Source organism: Odocoileus virginianus, unplaced genomic scaffold, assembly GCF_023699985.2.
Source record: "Odocoileus virginianus isolate 20LAN1187 ecotype Illinois unplaced genomic scaffold, Ovbor_1.2 Unplaced_Contig_28, whole genome shotgun sequence".
In the NCBI taxonomy this organism is placed as follows: Eukaryota; Metazoa; Chordata; class Mammalia; order Artiodactyla; family Cervidae; genus Odocoileus; species Odocoileus virginianus.
The window spans coordinates 880,258-901,512 of NW_027224345.1; the positions used below are offsets into that span (position 1 = coordinate 880,258).

The window sequence follows — 21,255 nt, forward strand, 5'->3', positions numbered from 1 at the left end:
AATTTGAGCAAACTCCAGGAGACAGTGAAGGACGGGGAAGCCTGGTATGCTGCAGTCAATAGGGTCACAAAGAGTCAGACATGGCTTAGCAACTGAACACAACAAAAATATGGAGGATGATAGAACAGGGAAAGGGCAATGGGAGGCTTTTTTGCAGTGCAAATTTTAAAAAAGTGGTCAGGGAAGGCCTGAGAAAGTGATATTTGAGCAAAGACTTGAAGGAGGTGAAGGGGCATTAACTGGGAGAATATTTCAGGTAGTGAGAACAGGAAGGGCAAAGGCCTAGAGGGGGGAACATATCTGGTATGTTCAAGGGAAAGGAGGAGCCTGGTGGAGAGATAATAGCAAGGAAAAGAAGAGAACAGTAGTTTTACAGGAGGGGAGGAGAAAAGAGGGATGACATGGGGCTCTGCAGGCTGTGGTGGGGACTTTGGCTTTTACTCTGAGTGAAACAGGGAACCAAGGTAGTGTTTTGAGCAGAGGAGTAATAAGATCTTACTTCTGTTTTCAAAGGATCACTGTATCTGCTGTGTGGAGAATAGACCAAACAAAAACAAGGCCAGAAACAGGAACACTAGTTGGGAGGTGGTCGCAGTAATCCAAGAGAGATGGCAGCTTGGACTAGGGTTATAGTGCTGGAGGTAGGGAGAAGTGGTTAGATTCTGGATATATTTTAAAGATGGAGTTCGGGTTTTTTTTACAGACTGATTGTGGGGTGTGATGATTCCAACATGTTTGGTTTCAAAAACTGGAAGAGTAGGGCTGCCATATGAGTGGGGGTGGGGGCTAAGCCCAAAAGGAGTTAGCTTTTGGACATATATTAAGTCTGGGATACAAACCAGACACCCAACAATCAATCTACTCTCTACCATCTCCTACCTAGCTATCCATTTACCCACTAAGATTTCTACATGTCACAAATCCCTTGACATCTCTGTACACTTTTCGGTGTGCCACTTGCCTCCTACTTAGGCAAGAAACTGGGTATTTTTGACGCCTCCCTTCACCTTACTCCCAACCCCAAGTTCTGTCAGTTATGCCTCTAAAATCACTCTCAAGAGGAGAACATAGGCAAAACACTCTCTGACATAAATCACAGCAAGATTCTCTATGACCCACCTCCCAGAATATTGGAAATAAAAGCAAAAATAAACAAATGGGACCTAATTAAACTTAAAAACTTTTGCACAACAAAGGAAACTATAAGCAAGGTGAAAAGACAGCCTTCAGAATGGGAGAAAATAATAGCAAATGAAGAAACAGACAAAGGATTAATCTCAAAAATATACAAGCAACTCCTGCAGCTCAATTCCAGAAAAATAAATGACCCAATCAAAAAATGGGCCAAAGATCTAAACAGACATTTCTCCAAAGAAGACATACAGATGGCTAACAAACACATGAAAAGATGCTCAACATCACTCATTATCAGAGAAATGCAAATCAAAACCTCAATGAGGTACCATTACATGCCAGTCAGAATGGCTGCTATCCAAAAGTCTACAAACAATAAATGCTGGAGAGGGTGTGGAGAAAAGGGAAACCTCTTACACTGTTGGTGGGAATGCAAACTAGTACAGCCACTATGGAGAACAGTGTGGAGATTCCTTAAAAAACTGGAAATAGAACTGCCATATGACCCAGCAATCCCACTCCTGGGCATACACACAGAGGAAACCAGATCTGAAAGAGACACGTGTATCCCAATGTTCATTGCAGCACTGTTTATAATAGCCAGGACATGGAAGCAACCTAGATGCCCATCAGCAGACGAATGGATAAGAAAGCTGTGGTACATACACACAATGGAATATTACTCAGCTATTAAAAAGAATACATTTGAATCAGTTCTAATGAGATGAATAAAACTGGAGCCCATTATACAGAGTGAAGTAAGCCAGAAATGTAAACACTAATACAGTATACTAACGCACATATATGGAATTTAGAAAGATGGTAACAATAACCCTATATGCAAGACAAAAAGAGACACAGATGTATAGAACAGACTTTTGGACTCTATGGGAGAAGGCGAGGGTGGGATGATCTGAGAGAACAGCATTGAAACATGTATACTATCAAGTGTGAAACAGATCGCCAGTCCAGGTTGGATGCATGAGACAAGTGCTCGGGGCTGGTGCACTGGGATGACCTAGAGGGATGGGATGGGGAGGGAGGTGGTGGGGGGGGTTTCAGGATGGGGAACACATGTAAATCCATGGCTGATTCATGTGAATGTATGGCAAAAACCACTACAATATTGTAAAGTAATTAGCCTCCAACTAATAAAATAAATAAATAAATAAATAAAAATCTTAAAAAAATAAAATAAAATCACTCTCAAGTGCTCTCCTTCCTTTTCACATTCATTGTCACCTCCTGTGTTCATATTTTCAAGATCTCTTCCCTGGTTTCTGAGCATAGCAATTTGATCTTTTTCTTTACTAGTGAGACTGGGTAGAGGGGTCCACTGGATCTGGGGTTAGAAGGTAGAGGTGGAGGCAAGGGGCAGGGCATAAGTAAGAGTGTTATTTACTCCCTGTCCTAGTACCTGGACCTGAAGACAAATGTCAGAATTACATTTAAGAGAGAATGCTGACACTGAGCTGTGAAAGCATACCTATAATAGGATTTGATCAAGGTCACCTTGGGTGTCCCCCCACCTGCTCAATATTTCCTGATCAACACCCTTCCAGTGAATCAGACAAAAGACCAACCATGATGCTGCTGGAAAGCTAACATCTCTTTCATGATGAAACTGGTCTCTCAGTCTTAGGCTGCTGGGGCTAACTGCAGGGTAGAAGCTAGACAAGTGCATCGGGGAGCAGCAAGACTGGATGAGAGATCACTGAGTAGGAAAGGCATGAAGTTCCAGGGGCTGCTGATGTGTGGAGGTATGTGGGTGGATGACTGAATTCACTTCAAAGGTTTCCAGGTAAGAGTCCTTCAATTTCTAGCATGGGCAGATAGGGCCGTGCCAAAAGAAAATCACACTTGAATGACCCAATTAGTGTAATTCATATACCACTCAATAGCAAACACTTTCTGGTGCTTAGTATAGGCCAAGTATTACTCTATGTACTTTACTAACAACTGCTTTGTGAGGTAGTTACTTTTATATCTCCATTGTATAGTTGAGGAAATTAAGGAACAGAGTTTAAGTAAGTTGTTCAAGATTACACAGGAAGGTACAGTGTTGGGATTCAAACCCAAGCAGTGTGCCTTAAAGTCACTACTCTTAGCCCCTCTGCCATGCTGTATGGTGAAAGCTAACAGAATGTGCCCTTGGCTAGTCCATACTTGGTGATCAACATATTGACCAGACTCAGGGATGTCAGTGGTTCCAGCAACTAGTCAGGGCAAGAGTGGACTGAAAATAATTAATACCATGAAGGGAAGAGGTCTGAATGGAAGGGTGCATGGATTATACATGAATTCTGAGGAGGCTGGGGCAGAGAGTCAATTGTATTATGTATCCGAGGTAAGCTGTACTGTTGCTCTGCCAGAACCTGGGCAATCCATATGGCCTGGAAGATTGTCTTCTGGCAGTGGTATGGTGAAGGGGTAAATGTGGGGGAGGAGGATTTTTGAATGGCATTCTCCAAAACTAGTTATATGAACTGTAGGCTGTGGTCAGAGAGCAGGTGGCTATGGAACTTGTATAAGTGGAATGCCTTTTAGATGCATGGGCAGTAGTGGTTGGTGTAAACTGCTTAATAGGGAAAGACAGTTCCACCAGGAAGAAGGTGTTACAAATGTTGGAGAAGGAAAAATCTGCCCTGAAGTTCATTAGGATGATGTCCCAAGAAGCTAAAAGTTACCTTGGTCTCTTTGTTTCAACTGTAGGAGTCAGAACTATACAAAAGGTGAGGTCAGATATGGAGTAATTAGAAGAACCCTTTGACGAGTTCTCAAACTGTGTTGTGCATCAGAATCACCTTAGGGAGGCGCTGGTTTAAAAAAATTTTCCTTGGGCTTTATCCCTAGAGGGTCTGATTCAGATATCTTCATTTTAGAATTAAGGTGCAAGTGGTCTACAGGCCACAGTATGAAACACATTCCATGAGATTATATTCAAGTTTGAATAGGCTATGTTAGTCTGTTGGAGGGATGCTCACAGGCACAGGCAACTCCTGATCCTAACAGAATGAGGCAGCTTAGATAATAAACTTCTGGACTGCCCCAGGATGGACCTGATCGTTATATTCTATACATGTACCTGCCGGTTCCCCAGGCAGTGACTGGGGTAAATGGCTATGACATTCTCAGGCTAGAATCCATTTCCACTTTCCCATGATATTCTGAATTCTGCAACTGGGCATGTTTAGGGAAGGATCTACTTGGCCTGGTATGGGCTGGGTTTACAAGTCTGCCCTGGCTACTCTGGGCTATAACAATTTGAGCTCATGATCACAAACTGCTTGTCCCTCTCAAAGAAAGTGTTTCCCTATCTTAAAGGTGGCCTTGATCACTAAGAGCTCTCATTGTCACTTGGGGTAATTGACTTTGTTTAGGACCAACTCCTTGGAGATGTGGATGTAAGGGAAAGAGATCAAAAGTACCCAGGTCCTCCTATGGCAGGATAATACTCCCCACCCATCACCCCTCCTACCCATCACCCCCTCCCCACCCATACCCCTGTACATGAATGCTGAAGGCATTAGTCAACAGTATAGACCAGGGCCATTTTTGTGTTTGGGGACCAAATTCCTTTCTCTTAAAGAGAAAGGATACTGGGGAAGTAAAGATGAAGAGGTAGTAGATTAATTGCTGGTTGTATAAAGGGGTTGCTGATGCCTTCAATCATTAAAAAAATTATATCTTATCTTGCACTATGTAAACTCTGTCCAGAAATATCACTTTCACACTTTGGGGCTTGACTTGGGGATAGTGTTACTGTAATCATTCAACTATCACATAGCTCAGACATTCTGTGATGTCTCATTAAGTAAATTTATCAAAATATTGCCCAGGTAAATATTCTAGGAGGTGGTAGTGAAAGTGTAAGTCACTCAATCATGTCCAACTCTTTGTGACCTGGAATTCTCCAGGCCAGAATACTGGAGTGGGTAGCCTTTCCATTCTCCAGGGGATCTTCCCAACCCAGGGATCGAACCCAGGTCTCCCACATTGCAGGCAGATTCTTTACCAGCTGAGCCACAAGAGAAGCCCCTTACCAATTAGGGATGGTCCCTCTGTCTCTTGATAATGAGGATTCTTACTTGTCTTATGGGTAGAAGCTGGACCTAGCAGTGGAAAGGTGAGTCAAACACTAGATTCTGTGTGATGTTTGGGAGGAGTAGGGGTTTAGGGAATGCTGGCAGTGAAACTCTGACAAAGCAAATGGCCTGAGTCTCGAAATCAACAGTGAGTAGTCTACTCTCAGCCAGGAGCAGCTTATAGGCAAAGGGGAAGTGGAAGTGCAGTGAGTGACAAACAATATCAGGGCTGACTTTAGCTCAACAGGCAGTGGGACCCACTGGATCAGTGACTTGCCTGAGCAGCTACCTAAGACACCCTAAGTGTAACCCAGTCTGGATATAATGTGACTTTTATCAGATACTTACTATGCACCAGGCTCTCTGGTAGACTCTTTAATGCAATGATAAGATTTAAACTCCATCACCCTAAAAGGTATGTCCTATTATTATCTCCAATTTACAACTCTGGACACTGAGGCAGAGAGAGGCTTTGCAGCTAGTAATCGATGGGAATGGAATTCCCTATGCAACACCGAACCACTGTAATAGACTATCTTCCCTAGATCTCATCTGATCTGGGGTACTACGGAAAAGGTTTGTTTATTTTGTTTCATGATAGGTCTGTTTTGCCAGTGCCAGAATGGAATGGGTATAAAGAGGAAATAATAAGAACATGCATTCCATGGCTGAAGGAGGAGTCTGCCTTGGTGCTGAGGCAATGTGGCTAACACTGAATCTAGGCCTCCATTTTCATGCAGTGATTTGTTGGTTTGGAAAGGCTGCAGGTGGGGGTGGTGTCAGCAGAGGAGGTGGTTCTGCCTGCTTGGTTAATGAGATATAGTGCACATAAAACACTTTGGAGAACTGGAACCGGAATGCAATCCACTGTCATGCACTCTGTGCATAAGGAACTAGAGCTCTTGAGAACGGAGCTCCAGTAGCTTTGACCCCAACCATCAGCTAAGAGCTGAAGGTTTTGTTCTACATTCTTCTTGTCGAGTTTGCCAAGACACAAATGGCTCTACCATTTACTGTCCCCAGGTGGAAGTCCCAGAAACCAATGGCATTCTAGGGTAATAATCTCTCCTCTCCTAGAAGGGAAGCAGGCAGAGGAGGCCCAGCTGGCACAGATCCCGTGTTGCCACATGGAAGGCTGAAACGCCATAGGATAAGATGGCAAATAAACAGAATTGTGGGAGGAAGAAAGGGAGGTTGAGCTAGAGATAGATGTGGGTCTTAAATGGATTAGCAAAATGGGGTAAAGTTAAACACTGGGAGCTGTAATGCAGTCAAACTGAAAGAGGTGAGGATGAGGAAGTGCCTGTCAAAATAGACAAAGAAGATGTGATCTCAGCAAATTCTGAAGGTTAGGAGTCACTGTCCTGTGTTGGGTTTTACTACCTCCTAGTAAACGGCAAACCACTCCAGTATTCTTGCCTAGAAAATCCCATGGATGGAGGAGCTTGGTGCAGGCTACTGTCCATGGGGTCGCAAAGAGTCAGGCACGACTGAGCAACTTCCCTCCCTTTCCCTTTCCTTTTCTTTAGTATATGCTAACACGGAAAGAGTGAGTTCCATTTAATGGGATCTGGATGGGACAAGATGGCTTCTTAAGAGACTGACTACAAAAAGCAGAATCAGAGAATTCAAAGAGGCCTGTGAGCAAGTGATAGAAGTGGGCAAGAGTCATTTCACAAAAAAAGCAGAGACCTTGGGGCTGGCACTCATTAGTAGGCAACCCAAATACTTCTGTTATACCCTCCTTGACTCCTTTGCTCTGGCTTCAAAAGAGGTAGGTCTCCTCCTCCCAAAGCCACACATTCCATCCTCTCCTGCCTCCTCCAAGGCTTTGCTCCATTTCTTATCCTTCTCATATTTCCATTATTTCCCTTTCAGTCTATAAATGTTCTTAAAGCTCTTAGAACAAATCCAACAAGTCAGCCCTCAGCCATTACTTTCCCTTGGCCACTGCCTTCCTCTTTCCTTCTCATTCGAACTTTTGGAAAGATTAATGTTCCTTTCTTATCCATGTCTTTAGTTCCTGCTCAGCCCTCAACACTTTGTATTCCCATCACTCTCCAGAAAGTTCTGTTACCAAGGTCATTAATGACTATATTAATTGCCAAATATGGCTGACACTTTAGTTACTCTGGATTCTTGAGAGCTGTTTTCTTCTTTAAACTCTTCTGCTCCCTTGGGATTCTATGTGTGCATGCTTCAGTCACATCTGATTCTTTGCAACCCCATGGACTGTAGCCTGGTAGGCTCCTCTGTCCATGGGATTCTCCAGGCAAAGATACTGGAGTAGGTTGCCATTTCTTCCTCCAGGGGATCGTCTCAACCCAGGGATGAACCCAAGTTTTGTATGTCTCCTGCTTTGGCAGGCAGCTTCTTTACCACTAGCACCACCTGGGAAGCCCTAGGATTCATGGTCCCTTTCTATTTTGATTATCTGGCCAGCCCTGATTTCTGCTTTTCAGCTGAATTCATTGGGGTTTCTTCTTATATTTGCCTGTTACAAGTTGGTATTTCCTGGGGTTCTAGGCTCTATTTTCTTTTTCCCCTCATTCTCTGCTAGTTCCATAAGTAATCCAACCCATTTTCCTGGTTTGCAACGTCATTTCATATACTAGCAACACATCTGCTTCTAGTTCCAAATTTCATTACATTTCTAAATCTGGGGATCCAATTTTGTACAAATTAATTAATTTATTTTAATTGGAGGCTAATTACTTTATAATACTGTAGTGGTTTTTGCCATACATTGACATGAATCAGCCATGTGTCCCCCATCCTGAACCCCCCTCCCACCTCCCTCCCCATCCCATCCCTCAGGGTTGTCCCAGTGCACTGCTTTGAGTGCCCTGTTTCATGCATTGAACTTGGACTGGTGATCTGTTTCACATATGGTAATATACATGTTTCAATGCTATTCTCTCATATCCAATTTTCTTGGGCACTACCTCTACTGCATACCACCATCTACTCCTGTTTATTGAGGGGTTAAGTACCCAGGTTGAAGAATTAGGTTGCCTAGGTTTGACTTTCATTGCCCTGCCCTAGTTTAGGTTTTCATCATTTATCAGTGAGAGTGTTGATACGCTATTCAGTCCCTCAACCTCTAGTCTACACCTCCTTCAAGCCATCCTCTATAACACTGTCAGTTATTTTCCTAAAACACAAATCTAACCACATTACTTCCTAATATATTTCACTGCTCCCCACCCCATTTCCTATTGCAGAGTTTCTCAAAGTGTGTGCATCAGAATCACTCCTAGATTTTGAAAGTGCAGGCTCCAATGTCCCAGTCCAAACCTATCTGATCAAGAGAAATTTGATCTCTGAGAAATCTAAAAATTTGCATTTTCCAATTTTGATTCTGATATATGTGAAGCCCTTCATGAACCATATCCTACTTTTCTACCTCATCTACTGTCATTATCCACTTTGTACTTTAACCCTCCAACAATGTGTGTGGTTCTTCCATCTGCCAAGAAATTTTACACTGCTGCTTCGGCAAAGGTGGTTGTGACCTTCTGCAAGGTCCTTCATCTCTGTCTCCTTAGCACATTCCTTTTTATCCTGACGCCTTCTTCACCAGAACCTCCTTACTGAGAAACTTTACTTACTTCCCTTCTCTATAGCTGTTTCTCAACCAGTTTTTCATTATCACTCCTTCACTCAAGGAGCCTTTCTAGATACATTTTCCTAATTGACACATCCATAAAATTTTAATATCACAGATGTACTGTACACTTGTTTATGTACTGTGACTCTTTGGAAAACCATGAACTATGTAGCATCTAAGTTTTTTTTGCTGCCCCTACTCCCCTACCACCTGCCCCATCAAAAATCAATGCTTTTTCCCTTGGGGGCAGTATCACCCCTGCTGGGAACACATACTGTGCAGCAGCAGACACTGTTAACCAAACCAGTCTTCTTGAAGTTTACCTTTGGTTTCTCTGATAAGTCTTTTCTGATTCTTCTCCTATCTCTCTGACCATTCCTTCTCAAGACTTGACTTTGTAGGCCTTTCTTCTCTTGCCTGCCTTGTAAACACTGAATTCCACAAGGCTCAATATTTGAGTTTTCCCCCCTACATTATTCTATACATGTTTTCCAGGTTATTTTGCCTAGTTTTAATTACCACCTATCATGCTATTGAAAAAGCATGAAAAGACCCTGATGCTAGGAAAGATTGAAGGCAGGAGAAGGGGACGACAGAGGATGAGATGGTTGGATGGCATCACCAACTCAATGGACATGAGTTTGAGCAAACTCTGGGAGATGGTGAAGGACAGGGAAGCCTGGTGTGCTGCAGTCCATGGGGTCACAAAGAGTCGGACATGACTGAGTGACTGAACAACAATGCTATTGACTCCTGAATTTTGCATCTTTAGTGAAGATGATTGTCCTGAGCTCCAACTTCTTGCTTGTCTAAGTACAGGCCACAAATTGGCAGCATTTAGCGTCACCTGGGAGTTTGTTATGAATGCAGATTCCCAGGGTTGCCCCCGCCCCCGCAAGATCTGAATCAGAATCTGAATTTTAATAAGATCCCTGAATATTTTGTATGCAGATTAAAGTTAAGACATCATCGGCTGGACCCCATTTCCGGCTTTCTAATAGGCATCTTTAATTGGATGCTCCATAGGCACAGCAGTTCCCATCCCCTATTCTTCTTGGTTAAAGATAACACAATTACTCAGTCATCTATACAAGAAATCTAAATCACTCTTCTTATCGTTTGTATCAAACTGGTTACCATTCCTACCTAGTCTAGCTACTAGATGGCTATTGAGTTTATTCCCTCATCTATTCTCATCACCACAGCTCTCATCTCCTTTTGGAAAGACTGTTATCACAGTAAGGTCCTAGCAGATTTCTCTAGCAATATTCCACACCCTACCCCAACCAATTTACCTACCAACTACTGCCAGAATCATTTTCATAAAATGCAAATCTGATCATGTTACTCTTCCTGACTAAAAATTCCTTCAGTGATTCTGTACTGTTTAAAACCAAGGTTCCTAACCAGGGATCCATACATGGGCTGTAGGAGATCCTTAGACTTACTGAAACTATAAGAAAAAATTTGTGTATGTACATTTTTCTAAGGAGAGTGTTTTATAGCTTTTATCAGATTTTTAGAGGGGTCCATGACCAAAATAGGTCAAGAACTACTGACTTGAAGGATCAAGTCCAAGCTATCAGCTTGGCATTCAATGACCCTTCATACTTCTCCCACCTTACCTCTAGCTACTTGCCTATAGAAACCCTTGCTTTCAGCTTTACTTATGGACTTGGAAGTGCCCTCAGCTTTCACACCTCTGTGCCTCTGTACATGCTGTTCTTAGAATAACCCCAAGGTCACATACACAGCTATTAAGGTTGCAGTCTGGATTTGTACCTAGGTCTTTCTTCAAAGTTCACAGTCGTTCCACTTGACAGTGGCTTGATATTTTATATTGTGGCCTGTGCTGTGCTGTGCTTAGTCACTTAGTCGTGTCCAACTCTTTGCAACCCCATGGACTGTAGCCCGCCAGGCTCCTCTGTCCATGGGAATTCTCCAGGCAAGAATACTGGAGTGGGTTGCCATGCCCTCCTCCAGGGGATCTTCCCAACCCAGGGATTGAACCCAGGTCTCCCACATTGCAGGCAGATTCTTTACCATCTGAGCCACCAGGGAAGCCCAAGAATACTGGAGTGGGTAGCCTATCCCTTCTCCAGGGGATCTTCCCAACCCAGGAATCGAACCAGGGTCTCCTGCATTACAGGTGGATTCTTTACCAGCTGAGCTACCAGGGAAGCCCTATTGTGGCCTACTACACACAAATATTAATACATACAACATATACTAGAATAAGTTCCATGAAATCTACCTTGATATATTTAAAAAAAAAGGTTGGTTGCCACCCACTAAATTGATATTATATTCCTGTTACAAGTTACTACCCTTGGTCCTTGGGAAAAAAGCTATGACAAACCTAGATAGTGTATTAAAAGGCAGAGACATTACTTTCCCTACAAAGGTCCATATAGTCAAAGTTATGGTTTTTCCAGTAGTCATGTATAGATGTGAGAGTTGGACCATAAAGAAGGTTGGGTGCTAAAGAATTGATGCTTTTGAACTGTGGTTTTGAAGAAGACTCTTGAGTGTCCCTTGGACTGCAAGGAGATCAAACCAGTCAATCCTAAAGGAAATCAACCCTGAATATTCATTGGAAGGACTGATGCTGAAGCTGAAGCTCCAATACTTTGGCCACCTGATGCAAAGAGCTGACTCATTGGAAAAGATTCTGATGCTGGGAAAGATTGAAGGCAGGAGGAGAAGGGGACGACAGAGGATGAGATGGTTGGATGGCATCACCAACTCAATGGACATGAGTTTGAACAAGCTCTGGGAGATGGTGAAGGACAGGGAAGCCTGGTGTGCTGCAGTCCATGGGGTTGCAAAGAGTTGGACACGACTGAGTGACTGAACAACAACCCTCAGTTGAAAAACACTGCACTAGCCCTTCACTGAGATTCAGGGAGTTCTCACTACTGAGAATTTATCACCTTAGCCCCAGCAGTACCAAGGTTTTGAGGCTTCCTAGGACTTCCTGGTGGCTCAGATGGTTAAGTGTCTACAATGCGGGAGACCTAGGTTCAATCCCTGGGTCAGGAAGATTCCCTGGAGAAGGAAATGGCAACCCACTCCAGTACTCTTGCCTAGAAAATCCCATGGACAGAGGAGCCTGGTGCAGGCTACTGTCCATGGGGTCACAAAGAGTCACAAAGTGACAAGTCACAAAGACACGACTGAGCAATTTAAAAAAAAAAAGGGTTACAAAAGTTTTCTTGAGGAAAGCATTTGCCACTGAATTGACCACTTATTGTCAGTCCCCATTCAACCTACTCCTTTAAACACTAGCACCAATCCCCATGTAGCTAGCTGTCCAATCTTTGTGTCTCATGGATTGTCAAATATGTCAGCAAGCGATCCCATGCAAATCTAACACAAAGTGAAATTACAAAGCTTATAAAAAAATGCAGGCTATTGTGAAAACTGACAGGAAACTGACAGCAAGGATCTGGTAGACTAGTTTACAACTAAAGAGGAGAAAAATAAATAAGGATAATGATCTTAAAAGTAGTTCAAAAGAGAGCAATTTAAATACCAAAGACTGTGGAGACGCCCTTGGGGAAAACTGATGAAGCCCTTGAATATTTTGGCAAAATCAACCCTCTTAATGATCATGCTGCAAAAGTCTCACAGAAGTGAAACATACCATCTTGAAATATCATGCAATTTTGTTAGAAAAATGAGGTACCAAACAAAAACAATCAATCCCGGAATACATTCTTGGTTTGTTATAAGAATTACTTAGCATTCAATTTTTATTAAATGAAACAAAAGAAATAAATTTTAATAGTTTTTAGTCAGGTTAGCATACTAATCAAATCTTGCCCCCTCCACTATTTACTCTAAAATTTTAGTCCCTCTTTTAAATGTATCCACTAAGTAGCTTTTTGTCTGGTACCGACTGCCCTCAAATAAGAACCTCCTGTATACCTCTGTGTTTCCTTATTACCTAGCATACAGCAGGAGCTTAATAAATAGTTGGTTAAACAAGGCAATGGCTTCCTCCTCTGCCTCTGGTCTTGTTAGGGGAAGCACACTGATTGAAACTGCCCACCCTGGCCAGGCACCATAATAACCATTTGCATGAGTTGTTTTATGACAGGAGATCCTGATAAGGAATACAGAACTAATAAGCCACCACCAGCCGGAAGAGTTCGGGAAAGGTCGAGAGGAGACACTGCCTGTCCGTCCACTTCCCAGAATCCCTCTTGCTAGCATCCATCTTGGCTGAGCGATGCGTGCACCACCAGGAAAGACTCTGAATTAGAATGATTGGCCAAAGACCACCCGGAAACTAATCCCATCACCATAAAACCCAAGACTGCGAGCCACGCGGCAGAGCAGTTCTCCTGGGTTCCCTTACCCTCCTGCTCTCCACCTGGGTGCCCTTCCCAATAAAATCTCTTGCTTTGTCAGCACGTGTCTCCTCGGACAATTCTTTTCTGAGTGTTAGACAAGAGCCCAACTTCGGGCCCTGGAAGGGGGTCCCCCTTCCTACAACAGTCTCAGTTCCCTCAGACCCAATCAGCATACTGCTACCCTCTAAAATTCTTTGGTAAATCTCCACTGGCCCCAGAAAAAAGTCCAATTACTCAACATGGTTTACAAAACTCTTATAATCTGGTTATGCTTTATTTACTCTCACATTCTGACCCTGTTTAACAACTTGTAGTTCTCCAAATGCCCCATACTTTTCTGACGCCATGCTTTTATTACTCCCACTGTTTGGAATTCTCCATCCCCATCAGTGGGAAGGCAAACTCCTGTGCCTAACTCTAGCATACATGGACCTCTATTAGCCTCTATTAAAACAGCTTCCCACTTTGTTTCAAGTAGTTTTTATTATAAAAAGCAATATAATCACATTAGGGTAAATATATGAAACAGAGAAAAGGTACATGTATATCTCTGTGTGTGTACACACACACACACACACACAGTATCACCATCCTCACAAAGTCAGTGGTATCATTTTGTCGTATTACCTTCTACAAATTTTTTTCACATGCAGATGGTGAATGTATGATGTTGAGGCTACGTGCCCATTAAAAGCAAAGCCAACATTATAGGATGTGCATTTTTTCTTCTTATGCAGGCATCCTAACCCCTAGTTTTATTTTATTAGTTATATAATATTCCACCAAGTATACATGTTGCAGTATATTACCTTAACCAACCCACCATTATTGAATATTTAGGTCTCCTTCCCCCCTCCCCTCTTTTTTTAATTATAAGTAAGAGGAGAAGGCAATGGCAACCCACTCCAGTACTCTTGCCTGGAAAATCTCATGGATGGAGGAGCCTGTAGGCTGCAGTCCATGGGGTCGCTAAGAGTTGGACACGACTGAGTGACTTCACTTTCACTTTCATGCATTGGAGAAGGAAATGGCAACCCATTCCAGTGTTCTTGCCTGGAGAATCCCAGAGACGGGGGAGCCTGGTGGGCTGCCGTCTATGGGGTTGCACAGAGTTGGACACGACTGAAGCGACTTAGCAGCAGCAGCAGCATAAGTAAAAGAAATTACCATGTTCATATACACATCTTTTCCATATTTTAGATTGGCTTATTTCCTTAGAATAGATTACCAAGAGTAATAGATGTTATGAGTTAAGATCTTTCTCTTTTCAGGTCAAATCTAATAGAAGTAAAATATATACATGTATATGTTATAGCTGCTGCTGCTAAGTTGCTTCAGTCGTGTCCAACTCTGTGTGACCCCATAGACGGCAGCCCACCAGGCTCCTCCATCCCTGGGATTCTCCAGGTAAGAATACTAGAGTGGGTTGCCATTTCCTTCTCCAATGCATGAAAGTGAAAAGTGAAAGTGAAGTCGCTCAGTCGTGTCCAACTCTTTGCAACCCCATGGACTGTAGCCTACCAGGCTCCTCCGTCCATGGGATTTTTCCAGGCAAGAGTACTGGAGTGGGTTGCCATTTCCTTCTCCAATACATGTATATATAATGTTTCAATTTCTCTTCCTCTAAACATTAGTGATATTATTTTTTCATGTTGTGTACCATTTCCTCTTTTGTGAATTGTCTATTCATGTCTTTTGCTCATTTATCTGAATATTAGTGTTTTAAAAAAAATCAATTAGAATAGTTAATAATTTTAGCCCTTTGTATTTGCTGTAAATATCAATATTCTTTGCCTATTTTTATTTTGGTAAAATTTTAGCTGCAAAAGTTAGAAAAAATCTCATTATACAGAATTTGAAAACTAGAGAAACATATAAAAAAAGCATCATTTAATTTTGCCACCCTAAAATAACCACTATTATCATTTTCATTATTTTTTTAAATATGCATGTGCTTTACAAAGTTGTAACAGCAGTGTGCATACATTTTTAAAACCTGTTTTTTTCATTTACCCATAAGTATTTTTCTGAAATGCCCCCTTAGTCTTCATAATCATCATTTAAAATAATAGTATAATATTCCATGAAATGGATATACCATTTATTTATTGCTAGATATTCATGTTATTTCTAATTTTTTCAAATAAATAACAGAAAGATGCTCTGGAGAAGGGATAGGCTACCCACTCCAGTATTCTTGGGCTTCCCTGGTGGCTCAGCTGGTAAAGAATCCACCTGCAATATGGGAGACCTGGGTTCGATCCCTGGGTTGGGAAGATCCCCTGGAGAAGGGAAAGGCTACCCACTCCAGTATTCTGGCCTGGAGAATTCCATGGACTGTATTCCATGTAAAGATAAATATATTTATGTAAATAGCTTTTTTTCCATTATTTTGAATTATTTTCTTAGGAAATATTCTCAAGTGTAGATTACTAGATAAAAAGGGCATTAATACATGCTGGCTACCAAACTGCTTTCTTAAGGGATTGATCAAAATCACAGTATTACTACCAAACTGAGTACCATTTTTAAAAATTCTGTTACAGATAGGCTTAAAAAGAGGTTACCTACTTATTTGCATTTCTTTGATTAGTAGTGATGAACATTGATCCATATTTTCCAGTTATACTTAAAACCCCTTTGTAAATTGTCTATTCACATTCTTTCCCCATATATCTTCTTATACATCATACTGTATGAATGTAAATCTAAGAAAATGCAAATCTGACACATTTTGTCATATTTATGTCAACTATGCCTTTCTGATCTACCTCTTAAGAAACCTGTATGCCAGTCAGGAAGCGACAGTTAGCACTGGACATGGAACAACAGACTGGTTCCAAATAGGAAAAGGAGTACGTCAAGACTGTATATTGTCACCCTGCTTAGTTAACTTATATGCAGAGTACATCAAGAGAAACACTGGGCTGGAGGAAGCACAAGCTGGAATCAAGATTGCTGGGAGAAATATCAATAACCTGATATGCAGATGACACCACCCTTATGGCAGAAAGTGAAGAAGAACTAAAGAGCCTCTTGATGAAAGTGAAAGAAGAGAGTGAAAAAGTTGGCTTAAAGCTCAACATTTGGAGAACTAAGATCATGGCATCCGGTCCCATCACTTCATGGCAGATAGATGGGGAAACAGTGGAAACAGTGGCTGACTATTTTTCTGGGCTCCAAAATCACTGTAGATGGTGATTGCAGCAATGAAATTAAAAGACGCTTACTCCTTGGAAGGAAAGTTATGACCAACCTAGATAGCATATTAAAAAGCAGAGACATTACTTTGCCAACAAAGGTCTGTCTAGTCAAGGCTATGGTTTTTCCAGTGGTCATGTATGGATGTGAGAGTTGGACTATAAACAAAGCTGAGCACTGAAGAATTGATGCTTTTGAACTGTGGTGTTGGAGAAGACTCTTGAGAGTCCCTTGGACTGCAAGGAGATCCAACCAGTCCATCCTAAAGGAGATCAGTCCTGGGTGTTCATTGGAAGGACTGATGTTGAAGCTGAAACTCCAATACTTTGGCCACCTGATGCAGAGAGCTGACTCATTTGAAAAGACCCTGATGCTGGGAAAGATTGAGGGCAGGAGGAGAAGGGGATGACAGAGGATGAGATGGTTGGATGGCATCATCAACTTGATGGACATGGGTTTGGGTGGACTCTGGGAGTTGGTGATGGACAGGGAGGCCTGGTGTGCTGCAGTTCATGGGGTCGCAAAGAGTCAGATAGGACTGAGCAACTGAACTGAACTGAACTGATACCTTTCCAGTCTGTGTTTAGATTTTATTTTTGAAATGGCCATAAAAGTTATTTTGGTTTTAAAGTTTCATACAAATATGTTGATCTTTTCCTTCATTAACTTTTTTTTCTATTTCTTCCTAAGCTTAGAAAACTATTCCCCTTAATAAGCTTGATAAATATTCATTCATTCTAGTTTTTTCCTAATTTGGCTCTTTAATATTTAACTCTTCAATCTAGCTGCCACTTAGTTTACTACAGGAGATGAGGGTGTAAATGTTACAAGCTGTCACAACATCATTTACTGAACAACTCTTTCCAATCATTTGCAACACATCCTTTATAAAAGATTGAATTTTATATGAAACAGTCTCTTTGGGAAGTGTACTATAATATCATCTGTCTAATCTTATACCAGTGGTACCAGTGTTTTCATTATTCTTGTTTTGTATGTTTAATAGCTAGTAACATTAGTCTCTCATTACTCCTCTTTTGCAGAATATTCTTTGAAAATCACTCTTCTTTAGCTTTCAAATAAGATTACTTGCTGTCTTACCTCTAAGAGACAAACTTCTTGAGGGCAGAATTGGTTTATTTCCTTAGAATAGATTGCGCTAAGAATAATAGTACTGGGTCAATAGGTACAAACATCTTCCCCACTCTTAACACTTATTTCCAAAGTTTTCAAAAAGAGTGTGCCAATTTCACTGTAATCCTGCCAGCACTTGGATATTTTGAAATTTTTTTTTCAAATTTTGTGGAGAAAAATGTGGTTTGCTTTAATTTCTGTATCTCTGCTTATTAGTGGTGATAAAAATATGATTGACACTATGTAGGTGCTTAATCAATGCATGTTGAATGAATATATGGCATGTATGAATGTACATGCATTGGGGGATGAGGAGATTAAAACAAATATTGTGGTTATAAATGATAAATCCTGGCTAGATGTAAGTTTGTGGACTAAATGCCTATAATCCATTTGCAGAAAGCTTCTAGAGGGGCCAAGAAACCCCTGGAGTTTGGACCTGAATTGGAGCAAGCTCTAGAGACTTCACTGCAGATATGTGTTTCCAAGTAGGATCAGTTGAAAGCTGTCTGAAACAGTTAAGATAATGGTGCATAGGTATGCCCACACCTACATGCTGCCCAGAAGCCACCATAATTGGCTGGAGATAGAGTGTGCTTCCTTTGGCAGCAAAACAGTGATAAGAAGTGGCAGGTACCTGGGTATTCCACTGCACACTGATCCAGGCCCCAGCAGGCCTGAAGCAGTGAATTTAAATATATAAGCTTCTCCAGTGCTACACACAGAAACTAGATCTGACTTGTAGGACTGGGCATTTCCCATGAAACAACACTACTTTTCTCCTCAACTTGCTAAGTATGAGAAGGCATAGAAGTCCTTGGTTCAGAGGTGCTCGATTTTATCCCTTTGATCTATAGCTCGAAGGAGATAGGGTCATTTTTTCCTTCTAGAGATCACTGTCTTGACTTTGAACCTTTTAACAGGGCAAAAACTAACAAAAAGCAGGTTATTTCTCTATGTTTTTAAGGGCATATAAAACTGATTACTAAACACTGCTTCTCTTTGCTCCATTGCCTCAGTAGTGGATTCTAGTAGTAAACTTACTCAAGAATTTCCTTGGTCATGAAATCTATTCATTTGATTAAAAGAATTCCATATTATTACCTTAACCTGCATATGCTGAAACTGTGCTCAAGGTTTTATTCTGAAAGATAAAGTGTTGTCTCTAGACTCAAGAGCCCTGGAGTAGCAAGGTCATGGTAGATGGTATGAACAATTGGTATGTGAATGATGCATTGGCAGTTAACTACTATTGCTGCTTCACTTCACTCAAACAGCACATTGACAAGTTCAGTTTTTAAAATCTTTCTCCTGCCTGGCGCAGGGGGGTAAATTAGGAGTTTGGGATTAACAGACATACATACTGAGAGGGTAATAGGCAGGAAGGCCAGGGGTCTCCAAACAGAGGAAATAGGCTGCAAGTGTCAGATATTTTTATCTCTCTTAAGTGGCAGGAGGAAACAAACTAGCGATATTTTTTTCCTTCTCTATACAGATTTAAAAGGAGGTTTCTCTTAAAATACTGTTGCCATGACACCTGGTTTCTCAAACTTGGTTTCTCAAACCTTGAGTTAACCAATACATTTTTCTTATGGAAATGTTTGTCTTAAACTATGTTAATGTGCTATTCATTTACCCCAGACTGTCTTCAATGGCCAGATGGCTCAGAACCTACTTGACAAACCAGTATGTTATACTCAGATATTGTTCCCCTAATCTATGTAAACGAAACTATTTGTATGGTAATCTGCCCTTCTACAAGATTCAAGTCAATTGTTTTATGGCCTGGGATGAATCATCTGGTGCCAAGATTATCACAAAATGCAATTTATGGATGAGGGGCCTGGTGCCATTCTGAGTTTTAAGACATTCCTTTCTTTTCATTAACAGACTGCTAGTGACTATATAACAGCCAGCTGAAGACTAGCAGGGGGGTACCCTTTCTGTCCCCTTCTGATGCCTATGTCAGAAGCTTTCTCTATCTCCTTTATACTTTAATAAAACTTTATTACACAAAAGCTCTGAGCGATCCAGCCTTGTCTCTGGCCCCAGATTGAATTCATCTCCTCTGGAGGCCAAGAATCCTGGTGTCTTATCGTTCAGCAACAACCTTTCAATACTATATATAGAATAGGTAAACAAGAAGGATCTACTGTATAGCACAGGAAAGTATACTCAGTATCTTGTATTAACCTATAATGGAAAAGAATCTGGAAAGTGTAACTGAATCACTTTGCTGTACACTTGAAATTAACACAACATTGTAAATTAACTATACTTCAATAAAAATAAATAAAATCCTTTTCCTCCAACATGTACTACAGACATCTTAAGTGACATGCCAAATGCTAAATAATACTCAGAAGTCCTTGTTAGACACAGAGTACAACTGTTTGAAATGTTAAATTCCAAAAGGACTTTTCCTGTAACTCCAAGTAGCACCCAATAGTTGTTTCATAAGCCCTTTCTCCTTAGAAAAAAATCTAGTTTCAGCTGCCACTTTGCTTAGAGATAGCAGCATAAACCTCCTTTTTGATTCTTCAGCCATTTGTTTTAAATCTATTCTCATCCACTCTTAACCTATTCAAAAATCTGCTTGCTGTTCCTTTCTAGAACTAGCTCTATAATTCACCTCTTCCAAGACTTCCATGATTAACTGCTACTTATTACTGAATACAGCTCATACACATATTCAACTGGTACCAAAATTGATGTTGCTCCCTAATTATTCTAGTTTTATTAATATTTCTAGAGTTCCTTGGAGATAGGGCAATTTCTAGAAAGCTTAGAAGGAATTTAGGGATTGTCTAGATAAGTAGATTTATATCCTTTGTTCTCCCTATTTTTCTGATGAAGACACTAAGACTGAAAGAGACTAATCTATCCAAGTCAGTCAGCCAAGTTTGTAGAGAAACTAGGCATAAAGCCCAGGTATCCTGACTTTCAATAGTACACTTTCCACTATATTATGTCATCTTTTTATTTTACTTGTATTTCTTCAGAATACCTAGCTAAGTGCCACACACACACACACACACACACACACACACGTCTCTCAATAAATGCCAATACAATAAACATAAGAGTTAACATAAATGAAAAGCTGATTCAAGGAAAGAGGTAGAAAGCAGAAAGGTCATTATCTTACTTCTTTGCATGATGCCACCCTCCAGACCAGTTGATTGCTACTTTGCACATTCCATCAATCAGGCACTGGGCAGCTGTGATTGTAGCCCCTCCTACAGCTGCAGCATAGTCGAATATTCCTTCAGTGGCTGGGCAGTCATAACCTTCAGGCAAACATCAGAAGAGCACGTTAAAAGATAAACTGGAAAAAGAGGGGTGTGATATTATGATTTATAATAAGGAATATACAGTTAACCCTTGAACAACATGGGGTTGAACAATGCAGGCCCACTTATAGGTGGATTTGTTTTTTAAATAGAAAATACTACAGTACTACACCATCACTGGTAGGTTGAATCCCTGGATGCAGAACAGAGATATGGAGGGCCAACTATAAGTTATACTAAGATTTTCAACTGTGCAGAGGGTGGTTACCCCTAATCCATGGGTGGTTTAAGGGTCAACTGCATAATTGATCTTATTCCCAGTTTCTGGCACAGAACTCCTAAAATTCTTGGAATTCCTAAATGATGAGTCAGAGATGTATCTTGGTTATATTAATGAGGTGACTTGTGGACCACAACTAAGGATGGGAGTTGGTTGCCAG

The 21,255-nt window shown here is 41.2% G+C and overlaps 1 protein-coding gene across 3 annotated transcripts in view; it reads right to left on the minus strand.

Annotated features, from left to right (window-relative positions):
• HDAC8 (histone deacetylase 8) overlaps positions 1-21,255 on the minus strand; it is a 254,626-nt gene that overhangs the window by 223,288 nt on the left and 10,083 nt on the right. For all 3 annotated transcript variants that reach the window (XM_070464553.1, XM_020871683.2, XM_070464554.1), the window contains exon 4: positions 20,671-20,812. In XM_070464553.1, the coding sequence (XP_070320654.1) occupies positions 20,671-20,812 (142 nt within the window). The remainder of the gene's footprint in view (positions 1-20,670; positions 20,813-21,255) is intronic.